Source organism: Oncorhynchus masou, chromosome 29, assembly GCF_036934945.1.
Source record: "Oncorhynchus masou masou isolate Uvic2021 chromosome 29, UVic_Omas_1.1, whole genome shotgun sequence".
Lineage (NCBI taxonomy): Eukaryota > Metazoa > Chordata > Actinopteri > Salmoniformes > Salmonidae > Oncorhynchus > Oncorhynchus masou.
In genome coordinates, this window is record NC_088240.1 from 44,275,740 (window position 1) to 44,295,214 (window position 19,475).

Below are 19,475 nucleotides of genomic sequence, written 5' to 3' on the forward strand. Positions count from 1 at the left end.
GAAATTGTAATACTTTAATCTGTTGGCAAAAATATGTCATAGTCGTCAATTAATGTTACACAATAGTTTGTTTCATACATAAGGTTAAAAGGGCAATCTGTGATTGTATTGACTATAACTTAGAAATTCCTAATTAGCTTAGCTCAAGTGTCATACCAAAATAAAATCTTGTTTTACTCCATTGTTTAATTGTAAGCAAATACTGTACAGCCTCAAAACATGATTAACACAATAATTAGAATATCATGTACGCTCAGTCCTTGCACACATATCTCTGTCTATGAATTTTGAAAGTTGTTACATTTCTCCAGCCCCACACCTCAGGTATTTTACCAAAACAGTAGCTCAGAAACTTTGTTTTTGTTGAAATGCAGATTGCCTCTTTAATGTTTCTTTATAGGGAGTATCAATCGAGACTATCTCCGTAGTCATATGGAAAATTTACCTGATATGTATCCCAATAGTTGTAGGGAATTTTTGGCTTGCTTCTCTGAAAGTCCAAAGTTGTTTTCTATCATACTACATTTACACATTTTGTCATAGAATGGACTATGGTTGGTTGGGAATATGGGGGCAATACAATAGGTCACAACAGTGCTAATATATTTTTGATATGTCCTTATTCTGCCTCTGTTGTGGTGTCTAAAATACCCCAGGTTACCAGGACTGATTATGCACTACTGTATACCCAGGAGGAGAGAGACCACCCTGGGGTAAATGGTCGTCACAATGTATAAAAGTCAAGGTAGGGAAACAATTTTAAAAAAAGAGTTAGGGAAGCAAAACATTTCATATACCAGCCAAAGTAGCCAAACATGTCATGATGCATTCATAACAATGAAAAGATCAGTAGAGTACACAATATGCATTTTATTTGGAGCTTAAAAGTGAGTTGCCTAAATGCAATACCTCACACAGTTATTTTATACATATAAAGTTTATACAGAACATATTCATACCCTTTAAATTATTGCACATTGTTGTTTTACAGCCTGAATTCAAGATGGATTAAATTGTTTTCTCTCACCTACACACGCCACCATGCTTGAACATGTGAAGAATGGTACTCAGTGATGTGTTGTATTGAAGACATAAAGTTCTTTTTTTTGCTATAATATTTGTAGTTTTACTTTAGTGCCTTATTGCAAACAGGATGCATGTGTTGGAATATTTTTTATTCTGTAAAGGCTTCTTTCTTTTCACTCTGTCATTTAGGTTAGTATTGTGGAGTAAATATAATTTTTGTTGATCGACTCAGGGACCTTACAAATAACTGTATGTGTGGGGTACAAAGATGAGGCAGTCATTCACAATCAGTCCATGCAACTTATTATGTGACATGCTTAGCAAATTTGTACCACAAAACTTATTTAGGCATACATTTCAGCTATACATTTTTTATTAATTTGTAAAAATTTCGAAAAACATAATTCTACTTTGAAATTATGGGTTATTGTGTGTAGGCAAGTGACAAAAAAATCTATATTTAATCCATTTTAATCTCAGGCTGTAACACAGGGATCCTGAGTGGCGCAGGTTTCTAGAAGCGTCACTATAGACCTGGGTTCGATCCTGGGCTGTATCACAACCGTCCGTGATTGGGAGTCTCATAGGGCAGCGCACAATTGGCCCAGCATTGTCTGGGGAGGGTTTTGCCGGGGTAGGCCATCATTGTAAATAAGAATGTGTTTCTAACTGACTTGCCAGGTTAAATAAATTCAAAAATACAATTCAAAATGTGAAATAAGTTAAAGGGTGTGAATACTTTCTGAAGGCACTGTAAATATACATTACATTATACAAAAATTACGTGTTGGGGTTAAATTGAAAACCTGCTTATAACTTCCATATAGCCATCTATTAAGTATTTCCTAAATGAGTAATGGTATTTCCCTGAGCTGACTGCATAGCAATATTCATGTTGCGCTTATGTATAACTGAGTTCATAGGTATACTGTACATACAAGAGTTCAGTAATGTGTAACAAGTCATTAAAAGTGCTTGTTATATACAAAGCTAACATGCTTTTTAATATACTTGTTCATGCGGTTTTAGGGTGAATCTATTCAACGTAGTGACATACAGTTGAGTCATCCCATGTTTGGTCCATATCGGATGTTGGGTACTGTATTTATTGAATATTATAAGACTCCTGTCAATTAAAATGCCCAATTGTGTGCAATCAATTAGCTGAATTTCTCAGAGATCAAATTATATTTCAACAAAATAATGTTTCAGGAACGCTAATGGAATCTGTCACTAACTACAGAACCGATTTCAGAACAATCTGAGATGAGGGATGTCAATCTTATTTCTTGTGATTTTTGAGGTGGAACGACACAGTTATGAGTGGAGATCCTGCCGATACTGTACTTCTGTGATTGATAGCATATTAGCCAGTCAGACGTCCTTGAAGTTATGTTTGTTGCACACTGATTTTGTGTGTCAGTTGACAGTACATATAGACAGGTTGCCTGACAACGTCCAAATTATGCCTGCGCATTTATAGGGCAGAAGACCATGAGTTGTAATTATTCTGCATGGTCTGATAGCTAGCAACATTGACAAAGCTGCCATGTGGGGAATCGTGTGTGGTTTGTTTCAGCTAGTTGTATCTTGTTCTTGATACCATGTCTTGTTTTGAGGTGCTTGACTTTCTGTATGTCTATGCTAATAGGGCAAAAATTCGCTAGCTAGCTACCCAATATCTTTAATTATCTATTTGAGAGAAAACAACAAGTGCTTATTGGGCAAAAGTATGTTTTCAATAAACATTCGGAGACTAAATATATTTCACGTTTTCAATAATCCTTTGCAGTTTATAGTTGTTTTGCCCCAAAGTTGAGCACGCATCGGTTTTGTTCCTAAACAACCCAACCGCATATTGCCCAGCGCAGAACCTAGCAAGTCAGTCTGTATTGTTTTGCTAACTGTTAAAGAGATAGTTCACCCAAATGACTAAATTACATATTCTTTACTTTATCCTGTAAGTAAAACCAAGGCATGAATTTTGTCTTACCTTGTCCAAAGACTGCTTACAGGGTAAGGAAATCAATATTTTGTAAATTGAGTAAACTATCTCTTTCATAAAACTCCCGAAAGAGAGAAGGTCATTGTGGCGTTCTTCCCACGCCATCCGTCTACAATTAAATTGACAAGATAAGGAGTAATTAGAAATTACAGCACAGTACCTAAGTGGGAGCTAACTGGTAAAGCTACTGAAGAGGCTAATGTGTGTCAAGTACAGCAAACCAAGTCCAAGGACGATTATAATTGCCTGTGACTGTAAATCAATAGTTTACTGATTTTAACACTTCGGGTCCTGTGGACAGAAACTCATCAGAAGGAAATGGGCAACTTTCAGGCTTCTAGCCTTCATATGTTGACATAACATGTTTTCACAGGCAGTTCTATTCCTAAAGGTAGGTATAGTGCTTTTGTTTGACCATGAGCCATTGTAATCATGCATCTCCCTGTAGGTTACATGCCTGCTGATTGCCCTCTCTCTCTATCTCTCTCCCCTCAATGCTGCTCATTTTGTTCCAGAATTTATTCTGAAATGGAAGAGGAAAACAGTATTAGATGGTACATGGGGAAAAATCAACATCTGTGTCACACAAAAAATGCAATTGTTTCATTATGATAACAGCAACATCTCCACCCACTGCTGTTGGGATGAAAGTTAAACTTCAACCTTCCTACTAATAATACAAAAGTACCTCAAATCTTAGCGTTTCAGCCATATGGACAATCAAGGAGTTTCATTGCAATGGCATGAATCATTTGCAATTGGACGATTATGAGCTCAGCAAAATGTTCGAGACACCTGTCGCTCTGCAGCTGCCAAGGTGTTGGAATGCAACATAGGGTCAAAGTCATAAACTTCAATCATTCTTGTTCATAATGATGTTTCACTGAAGTCTGCATATTTGACGATGGAACCTAGCCCCAAGGTTGTTATTCAAATGACAAAGACTTTTAAATGTTAATTAAGTACATTACAGCATTAAACAAGAACAACTAGTGGGAGGTGAGAGATGCTAATGTATTCTAAATCACCCCTTTCTGAACTACCAATTACATTTGATGTCTCTTTCCATGGCTATTTAGTCGGTTTCAGAGGAGATTTTTGTGGGAACACATATAGATCAGGTGTAACCTCTGGCTTTAAAGATATGATCATTGATCATATGATCATTGGGTCAAAGTGGGGACCTAGAGGACTGAATTAAATGATTGCAGCTGTGCATGGGGCCCTTACCTGACCAGCAAAAACCCTGGTTCACCAATCATACATTATTATTAATATTGTGAATCGTTATGCTCTTAGCTAATACACACAACAAATACTAACCTTACTGTTAATATTTTACTTTGACCTTGGGACCAGCACATTGCAAAGACATGTTTAAGGCTACTGCCAAGAGTGATTAAAAAAACTCAGAAATACATGTCACATACTTCCTGGATTCCTCTCACGAAAATGTAACATATACAGAAAAAGCGATACAGAAGGCGGGAAGTCACACTTCACGTAAACTTCACTTTCCTGCACACAACTAAAACAGTTTTCTGACAGACAAACGTGGTGAGAAAGTAAGATGTATCAGACCTCGGGCTATTGTCGAATTCCTAACCTTACAGCAAACTACAGCCTCTTCCGATGCTTGTGAAATAACAGGACATGTAGCAGAAAACAGTACACAGGAGCAGTTCTGGGATAGTGTATAACAGTGTATACGACAGTGCAATCTATCAGTCAAGTCTTGACTTTGACCTGCTGCACGGCTCTGTACAGTCAAGTGCAGTCTCAAATTTCAATGATGAAATACGAATCACTATAATGTCTAACATTCTTTTCCAAATGGTCAAAGTGCTTTATACATAGAACATTATTTTGAATGGTAGTTCAATTAAGTTACCTAAAATAGATAAAAGTACTGTCATCAATATATTTGTACTGTCATCAATATATGTGTTGATGTTCCAGTCAGTCTACATTACTTACTTACTTTTACAGTGACACACAGGAATACACTAGACTATATTTATGGTCATTCTGTCCTCCTGTCTGTTATCATTCCTCCTGGGGACATCCAGTGAAGGTGGAGTGTTAGAGGCCGCACTTGACAAATAACTTAGACCTGTGGGGTGGTATAGTAATGGGTTTAATCAATACTCTCATGAACCTGACAGAGAAATCAGGGTGGCCCCCGTCTTTGACTATAAGTGTGGCATCCACAGATCACTGTTAAATGACTCATCATACTCCAATTTTTCAAGGGAATTGAAGATAAATAATCAAGAGCTTTATCGTGGTCGAGTGCAACCAGGAAACAATATAATACTTTTGGAAGTGAATTGATAGTGACCTACTTGTTTTTATTATTTTTATAGTTGCTATTCTCAAAATTGACCTGAGGAAGAGTAACTGCTGTGAGGAAGAGTAACTGCTGCTGCTTTAGAAACAGCTAACGGGGAACCTAATAAAATACTATACTAAACAATCGCACCTATTTCATGAGAGATTTAATGCATTGAGATATTTAATGCAGAACTTCCTTGAGAATGAATTCCATCTTATTTGATATCCACCAACACCAAAAACATTGACAGGATGCACTCATTAACAATAGAAGCGCAGAGGCAGTCATTTTGACTGCATGCGGATTTAAGATGGAAATATCTGTGCCATTTTTTAAGTCATGGCCCCCTCTGTCCTTGACTTTTCCTTAGTAGTGTAGGTCTATTTAACACACTTACAGTATGTTAGAACTTTGATATCACAAACAGAATTGGTGTTATAAGCAGTTTTAAGAGGATGTCATTTTTTTCAGTGGAACGCCAAAAAGTTACTTTTTCAAATCCTCCTATAGAGTCACATGCAGTTAAGGGTAAATGGAGGGTAAATTACAGGAAACTATCTAAGTTTACCTGTAAACTACCAGAATTTTGGTAACGTTCAAGGATTTTATGTAATTTATCACAAGACATCTAGTGGCCCTTTTCGGTACTTCAGATTATGACCAGTAACTGTAATTAACTCTGGCCCTCTGTATGGCAATTTTAACATATAAAATAATCAATTCAATTTAATGACCTAGCTGTAAAACATTATCCTTAACATAAACCAATTTTCTCTTTTACTATATGGTCTACCACGAGAAACTCATGGACAATATGAACACAGATGTAAAAAAAGGAATACTATATATCACATATGTCAGAGTCAAGGCCCGCGGGCCACATCCGGCCTGCGAGAAGGTTTTTTACGGCCCCTGGGATGATCTTGATTTATTATTAGAACCGGCCCGCAGACCGCAGCAAGCCGGCAGCCCGCAGATCTTTTACACGCACCAATACTACATTTCCCACAATGCAACGGTGACGCACCGAGCAGTAGGCTGCTTCATTTCAATATTTATTGGCACAGCAGTCGTCAGCATCACAGTAAAATTAACTTTCAGATACCCATCAAAAATGGCAAAACGGAAGGTGGACACTGAGAACCGGGGTTTCAAACAAGGTGGGAGTCGGAGTATATGTTCACGGAGGTAGCTGGAAAACCTGTGTGTCTTCTGTGTGGAGAAAGTGTGGCGGTACTGAAAGAGTATAATCTGAGACGACATTATGAAACGAAACACGCGGACAAAAACAAGAATATGGACATGGAACAAAGGCTACAAAAGGCAGAGGAATTAAAACGAGGCCTCAAATCTCGACAGGCTCTGTTCAAAAAAGCCAAATCACAAGGCCAGGCTGCTGTCAAGGCCAGTTTTATTTTGGCAGAAGAGATCGCTAAATCAGCCCGGCCATTTACGGAGGGGGATTTCATCAAAAACTGCATGATTAAAGTTTGTGGTTTGCCCAGAAAAAGGCAACTCTTTTTAAATGTGAGTCTGAGCAGAAACACCATTGCCGAGAGAGTAGACCAGTTGTCCATCAATCTAAAAGAGCAGCTTGTGAAAAAGGGAAAAGATTTCATTGCATATTCCTTGGCTGTGGATGAGAGCACCGACATTTCTGACATTGCCCAGTTGTCAATTTTCATCCGCGGAGTGGACTCCAGCCTAAGCGTGACAGAGGAGTTTTGGCTTTACGTCCTATGCATGGCACAACTACGGGGCATGATTTGTATGAAGAGGTGTCAAGATGTGTAAATGAGATGGAGCTGCCTTGGGAAAAACTCGTGGGTTTGACAACCGACGGAGCACCTGCGATGTGTGGACACAGGAGCGGACTGGTGGCGAAGATACGGGAAAAGATGCAAGAGGAAAACGCGACAGGTGAGCTGACAGCTTATCATTGTATCATACACCAGGAAGCGTTGTGCGGTAAAGCCTTGAAAATGGAGCATGTAATGAGCATCATCACGCGCACAGTTAACTTTATCAGAGCCAAAGGTTTGAATCACCGCCAGTTCAAGGCATTTCTGACGGAGTTAGAAACGGAGCATGGTGATTTGCCTTATCACACAGAGGTGCGATGGCTAAGCCAGGGAAAGGTGCTTCAAAGATGTTTCGAGCTTCGTGAGGAGATTTGTCTGTTCTTGGACAGCAAAGGGAAAGACACAACACAACTCCGAGACGAAATGTTTCTGTGTGAAATGGCCTTTCTGTGTGACATTACGAGTCATCTGAATGCAATGAACTTGCAGCTGCAGGGTCGGGATCATGTCATCTCTGATATGTACAGTACAGTGAAGGCATTTAAAACCAAACTGACTCTGTGGGAGACGCAGATGCGGAAAGAAAATTTGAGCCACTTTCCCAGCTGCCAGACCATGAAAGAGAAGCTCTCTACCAGTGCGTTCCCGAGCGCACAGTTGGCTGATAAAATAGGTATGCTTGCCGCTGACTTTCGACGCCGATTTGCTGACTTTGAAGCACAAAAAAGCAGGTTGGAACTGCTCGGTAACCCATTTGCTGTTGACGTGGAAAGCTCACCACCAAACCTCCAAATGGAGTTGATTGACCTCCAATGCAATGATGCACTGAGGGCAAAATATGCGGCAGTGGGTGCTGCGGAGTTCGCCCGTTTCCTCCCGACACAATGCCCCAGCTGCGCATCCAGGCTGCTCAAACGTTGTCTATGTTTGGCAGCACATACCTGTGTGAACAACTTTTTCTTTGATGAACCTGAACAAAACATCACACAGAAGTCGACTTACTGCTGAACACCTCCACTCAATTCTGAGGATTTCCTCAGCTCAGAGCCTTACCCCGAACATTGATGAACTTGTGGAAAAGATGGGACACCACCAAGTATCACCCTCAACCTCAAACAAGTGAACATTACTGTGCAATCACATATTTAGAGTTTTTACTCAGTTCAAGTTTAAAAGTTAAAGTTTAATATTTGTTTTCACTGCATGTTACTTCTCCTTAAACAAAGTGTTGTTTTTGATTAATAGATTTTTGCACTTTATTTTATTGTATTTCAATCCAATTATATTTTAAAAATATTTCAGTTGAGTGGATGATAGAAAATTGCTATTATTGTTTTTTTCTTTGAAGTAAATTTAGCCCACTTTTGCTAAAATAGAAAATATAGGCTACTGATGGTGCCTTGAATACCGGTTTCTTTCATTTAATGTTCATGTTATGGGGATTTTTATATAAAGGAAATTTGTCTTTTGTGTCTGTTGAAAATTAAAGATTACTGACAGAGCCATAAGAAAATATTGCTTTATTTATCTGATCATATTGGAATATATTTGTTAGGTTTTCAGTAGGTTCAATTAGGTTCACTAGACTATATGCGTCATTTAAAAATTTTTCAATGAACATTCGAACAGTCCGGCCCTCGGCTTGTAGCTAAATTTTTTATTTGGCCCTCCGTCCATTTGACTTTGACACCCCTGCTATATATGAATTACTTGTTGTTTTAGTTATTCAAGTATAAATTACCAAAGTTACCATAGATAGCCATAGATTAGCTGTTAATTACCAACATTAACAAAATTTCTGGGGCCTCCTGGGTGGTGCAGTGGTTAAGGGCACTGTACTGCAGAGCCAGCTGTGCCACCAGAGCATCTGGGTTCGCGCCCAGTCTCTGTGACCGGGAGGTCCGTGGGCCGACGCACAATTTGCCTAGCGTCGTCCGGGTTAGGGAGGGCTTGGCTGGTAGGGATACCCTTGTCTCATCATGCACTGGCGACAACTGTGGCGGGCCAGGAGCAGTGCACGCTAACCAAGGTTGCCAGGTGCACAGTGTTTCCTACGACACATTGGTGCGGCTGGTTGGGTTGTGTATCGGAGGATGCATGACTTTCAACCTCTGTCTCTCCCGAGCCTGTACGGGAGTTGTAGCGATGAGACAAGATAGTAGCTACTAACAATTGGATACCACAAAATTGGGGAGAAAAAGAGAGTAAAATTCACAACAACAAAAAAGATTCTGGTAAATTACCGGTAGCTTTGCAACCCTACATGGAGGATTTCGATATAGTAACAGAAGTTTCCGAGGTTTCCAAAACCTTTGCCAAATAACTCTCCAAATGGAAAAGATTAGCTCTTTTCAAAATATCACATTTTCCAAGAATAACTATTCCATGCGCTCCACACATGAGCATGTGGCAGCTGATAGTCAGTAACATAAACTAATGGAAATGCTATTGTGTTCATTGAAATTGTTTTTTTTTCCCGTATTCTAATGTTACCCAAGACATTCATAAACACAACCAAATTATTATTTTTTCCAATAGCATATATGAAATGCATTTATTAGACTGTTAGAATGTTGCTGTCAAAATGGCTGCTCATCGTGGTAGTAAGGGGGGTAGCCGTAGGAATACACTTCCATTATCAACCATGACTCACACACTTCAGCAGGCCTTTTATTCATGGCTTGCTAATGGCTTCAGAGCACATTATCCCACATGTAACTGTAAAAGCATGGTTTCATGCATGTTATCATTAGAAGCCTCCTCCCAGTGTTTTATTCACTATTCACTTCTTTAGCACACTCTGCCAACCCGGATGTCCTAGCCATATGTCTGAATCCTGGCTTAGGAAATCCTGAAATTTCCATCCCTAACTATAACATTTTCCGACAAGATAAAACTGCCAAAGCGCGCAGAGTTGCAATCTACTGCAGAGATAGCCTGCATAGTTCAGGTCTGTGCCCAAACAATTTGAGCTTCTTCTTTTATAAAAATCCACCTTTCCAGAAACAAGTCTCTCACCGTTGCAGCTTGTTATAGACCCCCTTCAGCCCCCAGCTGTGCCCTGGACACCATATGTGAATTGAATTGATCAGAGTTCGTACTGTTAAGTGACCTAAACTGGGACTTGCTTAACACCCTAGCCATCCTACAATCTAAGCTAACAAACCTCCAGACGAGCTTCAACGCCATACAACACTCCTTCCGTGGCCTCCCAACTGCTTTTAAATGCTAGTAAAACTAAGTGCATGCTATTCAACCGATTGCTGCCCGCACCCTCCCGCCGACTAGCATAACGACTCTTGATGGTTCTGACCTAGAATATGTGGACAACTACAAATACCTAGGTGTCTGGCTAGACTAAACTCTCCTTCCAGACTCACATTAAGTATCTCCAATCCAAAATTAAATCCAGAATCGGCTTCCTATTTCACAACAAAGCCTCCTTCACTCACGCCGCCAAACATACCCACATAAAACTGACTATCCTACGATCCTTGATTTAGGCGAACTCATTTACAATATAGCCCCCAACACTCTACTCAGCAAACATGGATGTAGTCTTTCACAGTGCCAACCGTTTTATCACCAAAGCCCCATATTCTACCCACCACTGCGACCTCTATGCTCTCGTTGCTGCCAATGACTGGAACGAATTGCAAAAATCTCTGAAGCTGAAGTCTAGTGGTTAGAGCGTTGGCCTAGTAACCGGAAGGTTGCAAGTTCAAACCCCCGAGCTGACAAGGTACAAATCTGTCATTCTGCCCCTGAACAGGCAGTTAACCCACTGTTCCCAGGCCGTCATTGAAAATAAGAATTTGTTCTTAACTGACTTGCCTGGTTAAATAAAGGTAAAAAAATATATATATCTCCCTCTCTATCTTTAAGCATCAGCTATCAGAGCTTGCTTACCGATCACTGTACCTGTACACAGCCACTCTGTAAATTGCACACCCGACTACCTCATCCCCATATTATTACTTACCCTCTTGCTCTTTTGCACCCCAGTATTTCTACTTGCACATCATCATCTGCACATATATCACTCCAGTATTAATGCTACATTGTAATTATTTTTGCCTCTATGACCTATTTATTGCCTACCTCCCTACTCTTCTACATTTGCACACACTGTACATATATCTTTCTATTTGTAATTTATTTTGCATTATTGACTGTACGTTTGTTTATGTGTAACTGTGTTGTTATTTTTGTTGCACTGCAATGCTTTATCTTGGCCAGGTCGCAGTTTTAAATGAGAACATGTTCTCAACTGGCCTACCTGTTTAAATAAAGGTGAAATAAATTAAAATTAAATAAATATTTGTACATTTGCTGTGTAATTGTATATTTTTACTTGTTCCACAGAACCAGTCTTCTTTCATATTTACTCCTGTAAGTGCAGGCTTATGGTTGATCAACTACCGATGATTTTAGAAAATGTATTCTATTCTAAAAATGACTTGTGTGCATTCCTTGATTGCTATAATCAATTCATTGGATATAAATCAGCTAACTGTTCTAACAGCAAACTGGAGTTTTGTCTGCTCTCTATGTTGACAGGGCTGGTCTTTGATTTGAAATGGCTCAATATCATTATTTCCATTCCACCTACCAATAAAAACAAATAAGAATGTTTTAAAAACAACTCACTGCTGATGGTTTCTTAGCAGTTGTCCTTGTCAGTCTTCATGATCATGTCATTCTAACTGCTGAAAAAAGAAGAGAGAGCACGGTTTTGTTCAAGTTGTATGGTCAATACATACATTTTGTAGTATTTTACCCCCTTTTTAAATCTTTTCCCATCGCTACAACTCCCCAACGGGCTCAGGAGAGGCGAAAAATGAGTCATGCGTCCTCCGAAACATGACGCGCCAAACATAACACCCGCCCGCTTAACCTGGAAGCCAGCTGCACCAATGTGGCGGAGGAAACACCGTTCAACTGACAACCAGGATCAGCCTGCAGGGATCACAAGAAGTTGCTAGAGCACGATGAGCCAAGAAAAGCTCCCTCGGCCAAACCCTCCCCTAACCCAGATAAGGCTGGGCCAATTGTGTGCCGCCCTATGGGACTCACGGTCACAGCCAGTTGTGACGCAGCCTGAGATCAAACCCAGGTCTGTAGTGACGATGCAGTGCTATAGACCACTATGCCACTAGGGAGGCCCTGGTCATTACATTCTAAGTATTCTAAGACAGCAATATAACAGCAGTGTCAAGTTGATTTGCTCTTACACCCTCAGGGTAACAATATCTGCAATGCAGATAGATGTAGGGTGCAACACTCTCTCCATGTATAAAAAGGTCACATTTTATTAAACATACAATAATATTACATCCATTCCCAGTAGTTCCTCATTTTTCGGCAGCACATCCTCTCTAGTTGTTAGATCACAACATGTTTTTTCCCGAACATATTGCTTTCAAAAATAATGTTGTTTCCATGATACTGCATGTTCCTTGGTACTGAGTGTATGTTGTTTTCATGATACTGCATGATACTTGATACTGACTGTATGTTGTTTCCATGATACTGCATGATACATGATACTGAGTGTCATCCCATACAAAGTGAACCTCATCCAGAAAATAAGCTATTAAGGGATTGTTCTATTGCTTTGGAAACAGTAACAGGAGAACATTACAGTTGTAATAGAAAACATCTAGAGCATAGAGCTTTTTTCACTGAATCTGGTGTTCGGTAATTAACAGAAATTATTGTCCCATCCTAAGGCATTATCTGGGCATCACTTAACATTGGCCATTTTTTCTGTTTTTCTCTTGACACTACACCCCATCTCAGAAATTGTGCCAACCAAACAATTAACGCTCTGTGCATCACTATAACCAGGTTTCCATCCAACCTCAGAGTTAAGTACATATCAGATAAACAGGTCTAATAAGTTACGCGATAAATGTTGGTGGAAACACTTTTATGCCCAAATATTGTTATAATAACCATCAACTTGAAGTAAACTTGGAGACTTGGGAAATCATGCAGTTTATTCGGCTACAGATTAAATTAATTTATGAACTTCACATTCTGGTGAAATTGCACAGTGATCTTAATGCTCCTTTCCTGTAAACATTGAGTGTCTGATTCTGGTGACAGGATCATCAGTGTTTGGCTGCCTTTGGACAAATACAAATAATCTCGCTCTTTTGTCCATAATAATCTCCTAATAATCTCGTCATTTTAGGGCGGCAGTTATCAGAGTGGTTAAAGCATTGGGCCAGTAACCGAAAGGATGCTAGATTGAATCCCCGAGCTGACAAGGTAGAAATCTACCGTTCTGCCCCTGGACAAGGCAGTTTACCCACTGTTCCTCGGCTGTCATTGTAAATAATAATTCGTTCTTATTAAAAAAACATAGGCTATAGGCCTAACCACACTATCTCAAATCAAGTCAAATTTTATTTGTAACATACACATGGTTAGCAGATGTTAATGTGAGTGTAGCGAAATGCTTGTGCTTCTAGTAATCTAACCTAACAATTTCACAACAGCTACCTTATACACACAAGTGTAAAGGGATGAAGAATATGTACATAAAGATATATGAATGAGTGATGGTGCAGAACGGCATAGGCAAGATGCAGAGGGTGTCGAGTTCAGTATATACATATGAGATGAGTAATGTAGGGTATGTAAACATTATATTAAGTGGCATTGTTTAAAGTGGCTAGTGATACATGTATTACATGAAGATGGCAAGATTCAGTAGGTGGTATAGAGTACAGTATATACATATGAGTTGAGTAATGTAGGGTATGTAGACATTATATTAAGTGGCATTGTTTAAAGTGACTAGTGGTACATTTTTCACATGTATGGCAGCAGCCACTCAATGTTAGTGGTGGCTGTGTAACAGTCTGATGGCCTTGAGATAGAAGTTGTTTTTCAGTCTCTCGGTCCCAGCTTTGATGCACCTGTACTGACCTCACATTCTGGATGATAGCGGGGTGAACAGGCAGTGGCTCGGGTGGTTGTTGTCCTTGATGACCTTTATGCCATTCCTGTGACATCGGGTGGTGTAGGTGTCCTGGAGGGCAGGTAGTTGGCCCCCGGTGATGCGTTGTGCAGACCTCACTAACCTCTGCAGAGCCTTACGGTTGTAGGCAGAGCAGTTGCCTTACCAGGCGGTGATACAGCCTGACAGGATGCTCTCGATTGTGCATCTGTAAAAGTTTGTGAGTGCTTTTGGTGACAAAAGTGCCTTCTTCACCATGCTGCGCCTTCTTCACCACGCTGCGCCTTCTTCACCACGCTGTCTGTGTGGGTGGACCAATTCAGTTTGTCCGTGATGTGTACGCCGAGGAACTTAAAACTTTCTACCCTCTCCACTACTGTCCCGTTGATGTGGATAGGGGGGTTCTCCCTCTGCTGTTTCCTGAAGTTCACGATCATCTCCTTTGTTTTGTTGACGTTGAGTGTGAGGTTATGTTCTTGACACCACACTCCGAGGGCCCTCACCTCCTCCCTGTAGGCCGACTCGTCGTTGTTGGTTATCAAGCCTACCATTGTAGTGTTGTCTGCAAACTTGATGATTGAGTGGGAGGCGTTCATGACCACGCAGTCGTGGGTGAACAGGGAGTACAGGAGAGGGCAGGAGAACACACCCTTGTGGCACCCCAGTGTTGAGGATCAGCGGGGTAGAGATGCTGTTACCTACCCTCACCACCTGACGGGGCGACCCGCCAGGAAGTCCAGTACCCAGTTGCACAGGGCGGGGTCGAGACCCAGGGTCTCGAGCTTGATAACAAGCTTTGAGGGTACTATGGTGTTAAATGCCGAGCTGTAGTCGATGAAAAGCATTCTCATATAGGTATTCCTCTTGTCCAGATGGGTTAGGGCCGTGTGGTTGCGATTGCGTCGTCTGTGGACCTTTTGGGGCGGTAAGCAAATTGGAGTGGGTCTAGGGTGTCAGGTAGGGTGGAGGTGGTCCTTAACTAGTCTCTCAAAGCACTTCATGATGATGGAAGTGAGTGCTATGGGGTGGTAGTTGTTTAGCTCAGTTACCTTAGTTTTCTTGGGAACAGAAACAATGATGGCTCTCTTGAAGCATGTGGGAACAGCAGACTGGGATGAGGATTGATTGAATATGCCCGAAATGCGGCTGTGATTATAATCGAAGAGAATTATCTTGGTAGATAATGCGGTCGACATTTGATTGTGAGGAATTCTAATTCAGGTGAACAGAAGGACTTGAGTTCCTGTACGTTGTTATGATCACACCACGTCTCGTTAATCTTAAGGCATACCCCCCCCCCTGCCCTTCTTCTTACCAGAAAGATGTTTGTTTCTGTCGGCGTGATGCATGAAGAAACCAGCTGGCTGTACCAACTCCGATAGCGTGTCTCGAGTGAGCCATGTTTCCGTGAAGCAAAGAACGTTACAGTCTCTGATGTCTCTCTGGAATGCTACCCTTGCTCGGATTTCATCAACCTTGTTGTCAAGAGACTGGACATTGGCGAGTAGTATGCTCGGGAGTGGTGCGTGATGTGCCCGTCTCCCGAGCCTGACCAGAAGACAGCTTCGTCTGCCCCTTTTACGGCGTCGTTGTATTGGATCGCCGGCTGGGATCCGATCCGTTGTCCCGGGTAGTGGGAAAAACACAGGATCCGCTTTGGGAAAGTCGTATTCCTGGTAGTAATGATGGTGAGTTGACGTTGCTCTTATATCCAGTAATTCCTCCTGACGGTATGTAATAAAACCTAAGATTAATTGGGGTACCAATGTAATAAATATCACGTAAAGAAACAAAATACTGCATAGTTTCCTAGGAACGCGAAGCGAGGTGGCCATCTCTGTCGGTGCAAGAATTTCAGCAAATTATCTGAGCTGTTGGCTAGATTGCATGTACCAATACCAGAGTGGGCACACTCAACAGTAGAGTTGAAAATTCGATGGAAACCCCTTTATTTGGTACATGGTAATTATACCTCAAAAGGTATTTCTATATGCATTCCGTCATCACTCACAGCCTTTTATGAAAATCTGTCACCAATTGGATGGAAACCTAGCTAGTGAGATATGAATTTCAATCACCACAAAATCTCCTCTCATGACAGGTTAATTGAGAGTGTCTCTTTAGCAGAGTCAAAACTGGGGCTATCATTCGCATACTAATATGGGCAAGCCTCTTCTCTCTGCTCACTAAAAATGTGATCCTCTGCCTTAATGCTGGCTTTAGTTGTAGTAATAACAAGGTCTGATCACTGTCACCTCCAGGACTGTATTTACCTCACGGGCAAAATATTTTAGAGGCCCCCTTCTTGGCATTGGAGAGAAAATGTTTCTGCCATTCCACCTATTTTGCCAAGGGGTGTAAAGAAAATAATGCAGTTTTAAAACACATTTTCTGAAATTCTACACATTTTGCAATGGTGTTAATTGACTGACTGTCAGTGACTGACGTAAGAAGAGGAAAACTGCTGATGCACTACCAAATAAAAAATTTGCCACCTTTGTATTCTACCATTCGAAAGACACGGACACACCGGTAGGATTGTCAAGCGTTTATACTTAGCACCTCTGAACAGAGTGCCGGTTGTAATTTGCAAACCGATTCTAAATGTAAAAAAGCTACAACCGAGTGTAAACCTATTCGAAATGTAAAACAACGGGGAGAAATTACGGCTGTCAGTCTCCCACCAGCAGATTCAACAAGCGAACGAACAGCAAACAAATTGCAGACCATCAATTGGTGCGATGTGTTTTCTCCTTAAAGCTTGTTAAGGCTGCTGCGAATTTTCGCAGCTTTTTGTTAAAAATCGCACAAAATTTCAACGTCCTGCTACTCATGCCAGGAATATAGTATATGCATATGATTAGTATGTGTGCATAGAAAACACTCTAAAACTGGTTCAATGATGTCTGTGACTATAACAGAACGTGTTCCGTGGTCAAAATCGCAAGGAAACCTGATCACAAAATCGACGAAGAAAAAATCAATCCGCCAGTCTCTGTATTGTCTATTGCACGGTATAATAGATGGAGATGGGCTTGCAGTTCCTACAGCTTCCACACGATGTCGCCAGTGTTGTGATTTCTATGCAACTAAATCCTTGGTCAGATGAGTAATAGGCACATCCTGTCTTCGGGTACACAGCTGGAAAAAATGGAAGGGGGAAAGTGGACAACGTTTTCCAAACTTGTTGCTATTGAATACAGATCGCTCCCTGATCAATTTGATCGTTTATTAACGTTTACTAATACCTAAAGTTGGATTACAGAAGTAGTTTGAAGTGTTTTGTCAAAGTTTATCGTCAACTTTTTTAATTTTAAAAAATGACGTTGCTTTGGGAAACGTGAGTTTTTTCCTGGATTTCACGGTGATCATAAATGGACATTTTGGGTATATATGGACCGATTTAATCGAAAAAAATACCCAATTGTGATGTTTATGGGACATATAGGAGTGCCAACAAAGAAGCTCATCAAAGGTAATGAATGTTTTATATTTTATTTCGGCGTTTGTGTAGCGCCGGCTACGCTAATTTCTTTGTTTATGTCCCCTTCGTGTGTTTCAGGGGGCTGCATGCTATCAGATAATAGCTTCTTATGCTTTCGCCGAAAAGCATTTTACAAATCTGACATGTTGGCTAGATTCACAACGAGTGTATCTTTAATTGAGTACCTTGCATGTGTGTTTTAATGAAAGTTTGAGTTGCATCGAGTACTATTAGTTGGCGCTCTGGAATTTCCGCTGATTTGGTCCCTGTACAGGTACAGCAGCTGTAAAATTAACTCTCAACAGTAAGTTGAGACCGCGATTGAGTTCCCGATGACCAGACAGACGTATCTCTGGACAAGTGGTCTTTTGACTTTACCTGAGGCTAGTCTGGGCAGCTTGCTCTGGGTATCACACACACTGGCACAGGTCACAAGGGGCTCAGACAGGGATTGGACAGGCTGAAGGAAGGCCAAAGTGGGATAAGGCACTGATTGGACAAGGGTCACAGTGGTGTCGGATAACGAGGAGTTGTCCAGGCCTTGTTGGCTGCAGAGATGGTCTTTTGAGCCAGACGGTACTCTCCACCGGGGTAATGGGGAGGGTGACACCTCCTCACTAGATGAACTGGGAGCACTGGGAGGACTGAGGGAGAGTTGGGCCGATGTGGACTTGGGAAGGAGGTGGAGGATGGAGGAGAACAAGGAGGAGGAATCGAGGAGGGGGAATGTTCCAATGCCGCTGTCCAACGTTCGCATCTTGCAGCCGGAGCCTGAGGCACAAGGAAAAAACATGATGGGGCTTGGAGATGCAGGAGTTACACACAACAAATGGAAAAATGTAAACAGAATGACATGTTTTCATATAATTGGTTAAGTAGGTATCATCCAATCACACCGCAAAAAGCATTGTCTTGTGTCATTTGTGCCCTCTGAATAATGATAACTACCTCATGTTATGACTAGTATAACATCAAAATCTATGAATTAATGGGTTTATAATAGCATTGGTAATATGTCTCCACAACATGAAATGCAACATTATCCTCAACATGATCAATTTTAATGAATTATTTTCTCTCCAGCCTGGTTTGATTGTCTGTTTTCTCCTTGTCCCCTGTCCTATCTCGGCCACATTATGTTGTGCATGAGGGAGTCTTAACCAGCTGCGACTGGCTGTCACCCAGGCCGCCTTGTGGTAATTTCAGTGCATTAATGCAACAGATGGTCTGTTTTTTTCGTTCTACGACACTCGGCAAAGGTCCTCTCTAAGAGCCAAGCCAGATGGATGGTAGTTACGTACAATCCAATTACATTTAACTGTAGTTGAGAAAAAGTTCTAATTTGCAACTGCGACCTGGCCATGATAAAGCATAGCAGTGTGAACAGACAACACAGAGTTACACATGTAGTAAACAATTAACAAGTCAATAACACAGTAGAAAAAAAGAGAGTCTATATACATTGTGTGCAAAAGGCATGAGGAGGTAGGCGAATAATTACAATTTTGCAGATTAACACTGGAGTGATAAATGATCAGATGGTCATGTACAGGTAGAGATATTGGTGTGCAAAAGAGCAGAAAAGTAAATAAATATAAACAGTATGGGGATTAGGTAGGTAAAATTGGGTGGGCTATTTACCGATAGACTATGTACAGCTGCAGCGATCGGTTAGCTGCTCAGATAGCAGATGTTTGAAGTTGGTGAGGGAGATAAAAGTCTCCAACTTCAGCGATTTTTGCAATTCGTTCTAGTCACAGGCAGCAGAGAACTGGAACGAAAGGCGGCCAAATGAGGTGTTGGCTTTAGGGATGATCAGTGAGATACACCTGCTGGAGCGCGTGCTACGGGTG

General features: G+C 41.0%; 1 protein-coding gene across 5 annotated transcripts in view; it reads right to left on the bottom strand.

The window, feature by feature from the left end:
- Positions 1-11,818: 11,818 nt before the first annotated feature.
- The window catches only part of LOC135519891 (nck-associated protein 5-like), a 117,651-nt gene continuing 109,994 nt past the window's right edge, over positions 11,819-19,475 (bottom strand). For 3 of the 5 annotated variants that reach the window (XM_064945101.1, XM_064945096.1, XM_064945098.1), the window contains 2 exons: positions 18,001-18,393; positions 11,819-11,877 (listed from right to left, as the gene is read on the bottom strand). In XM_064945101.1, the coding sequence (XP_064801173.1) occupies positions 11,861-11,877; positions 18,001-18,393 (410 nt within the window). In that variant the 3' untranslated portion in view covers positions 11,819-11,860. The remainder of the gene's footprint in view (positions 11,878-18,000; positions 18,394-19,475) is intronic. The other 2 variants (XM_064945097.1, XM_064945103.1) reach the window with 2 other exon arrangements.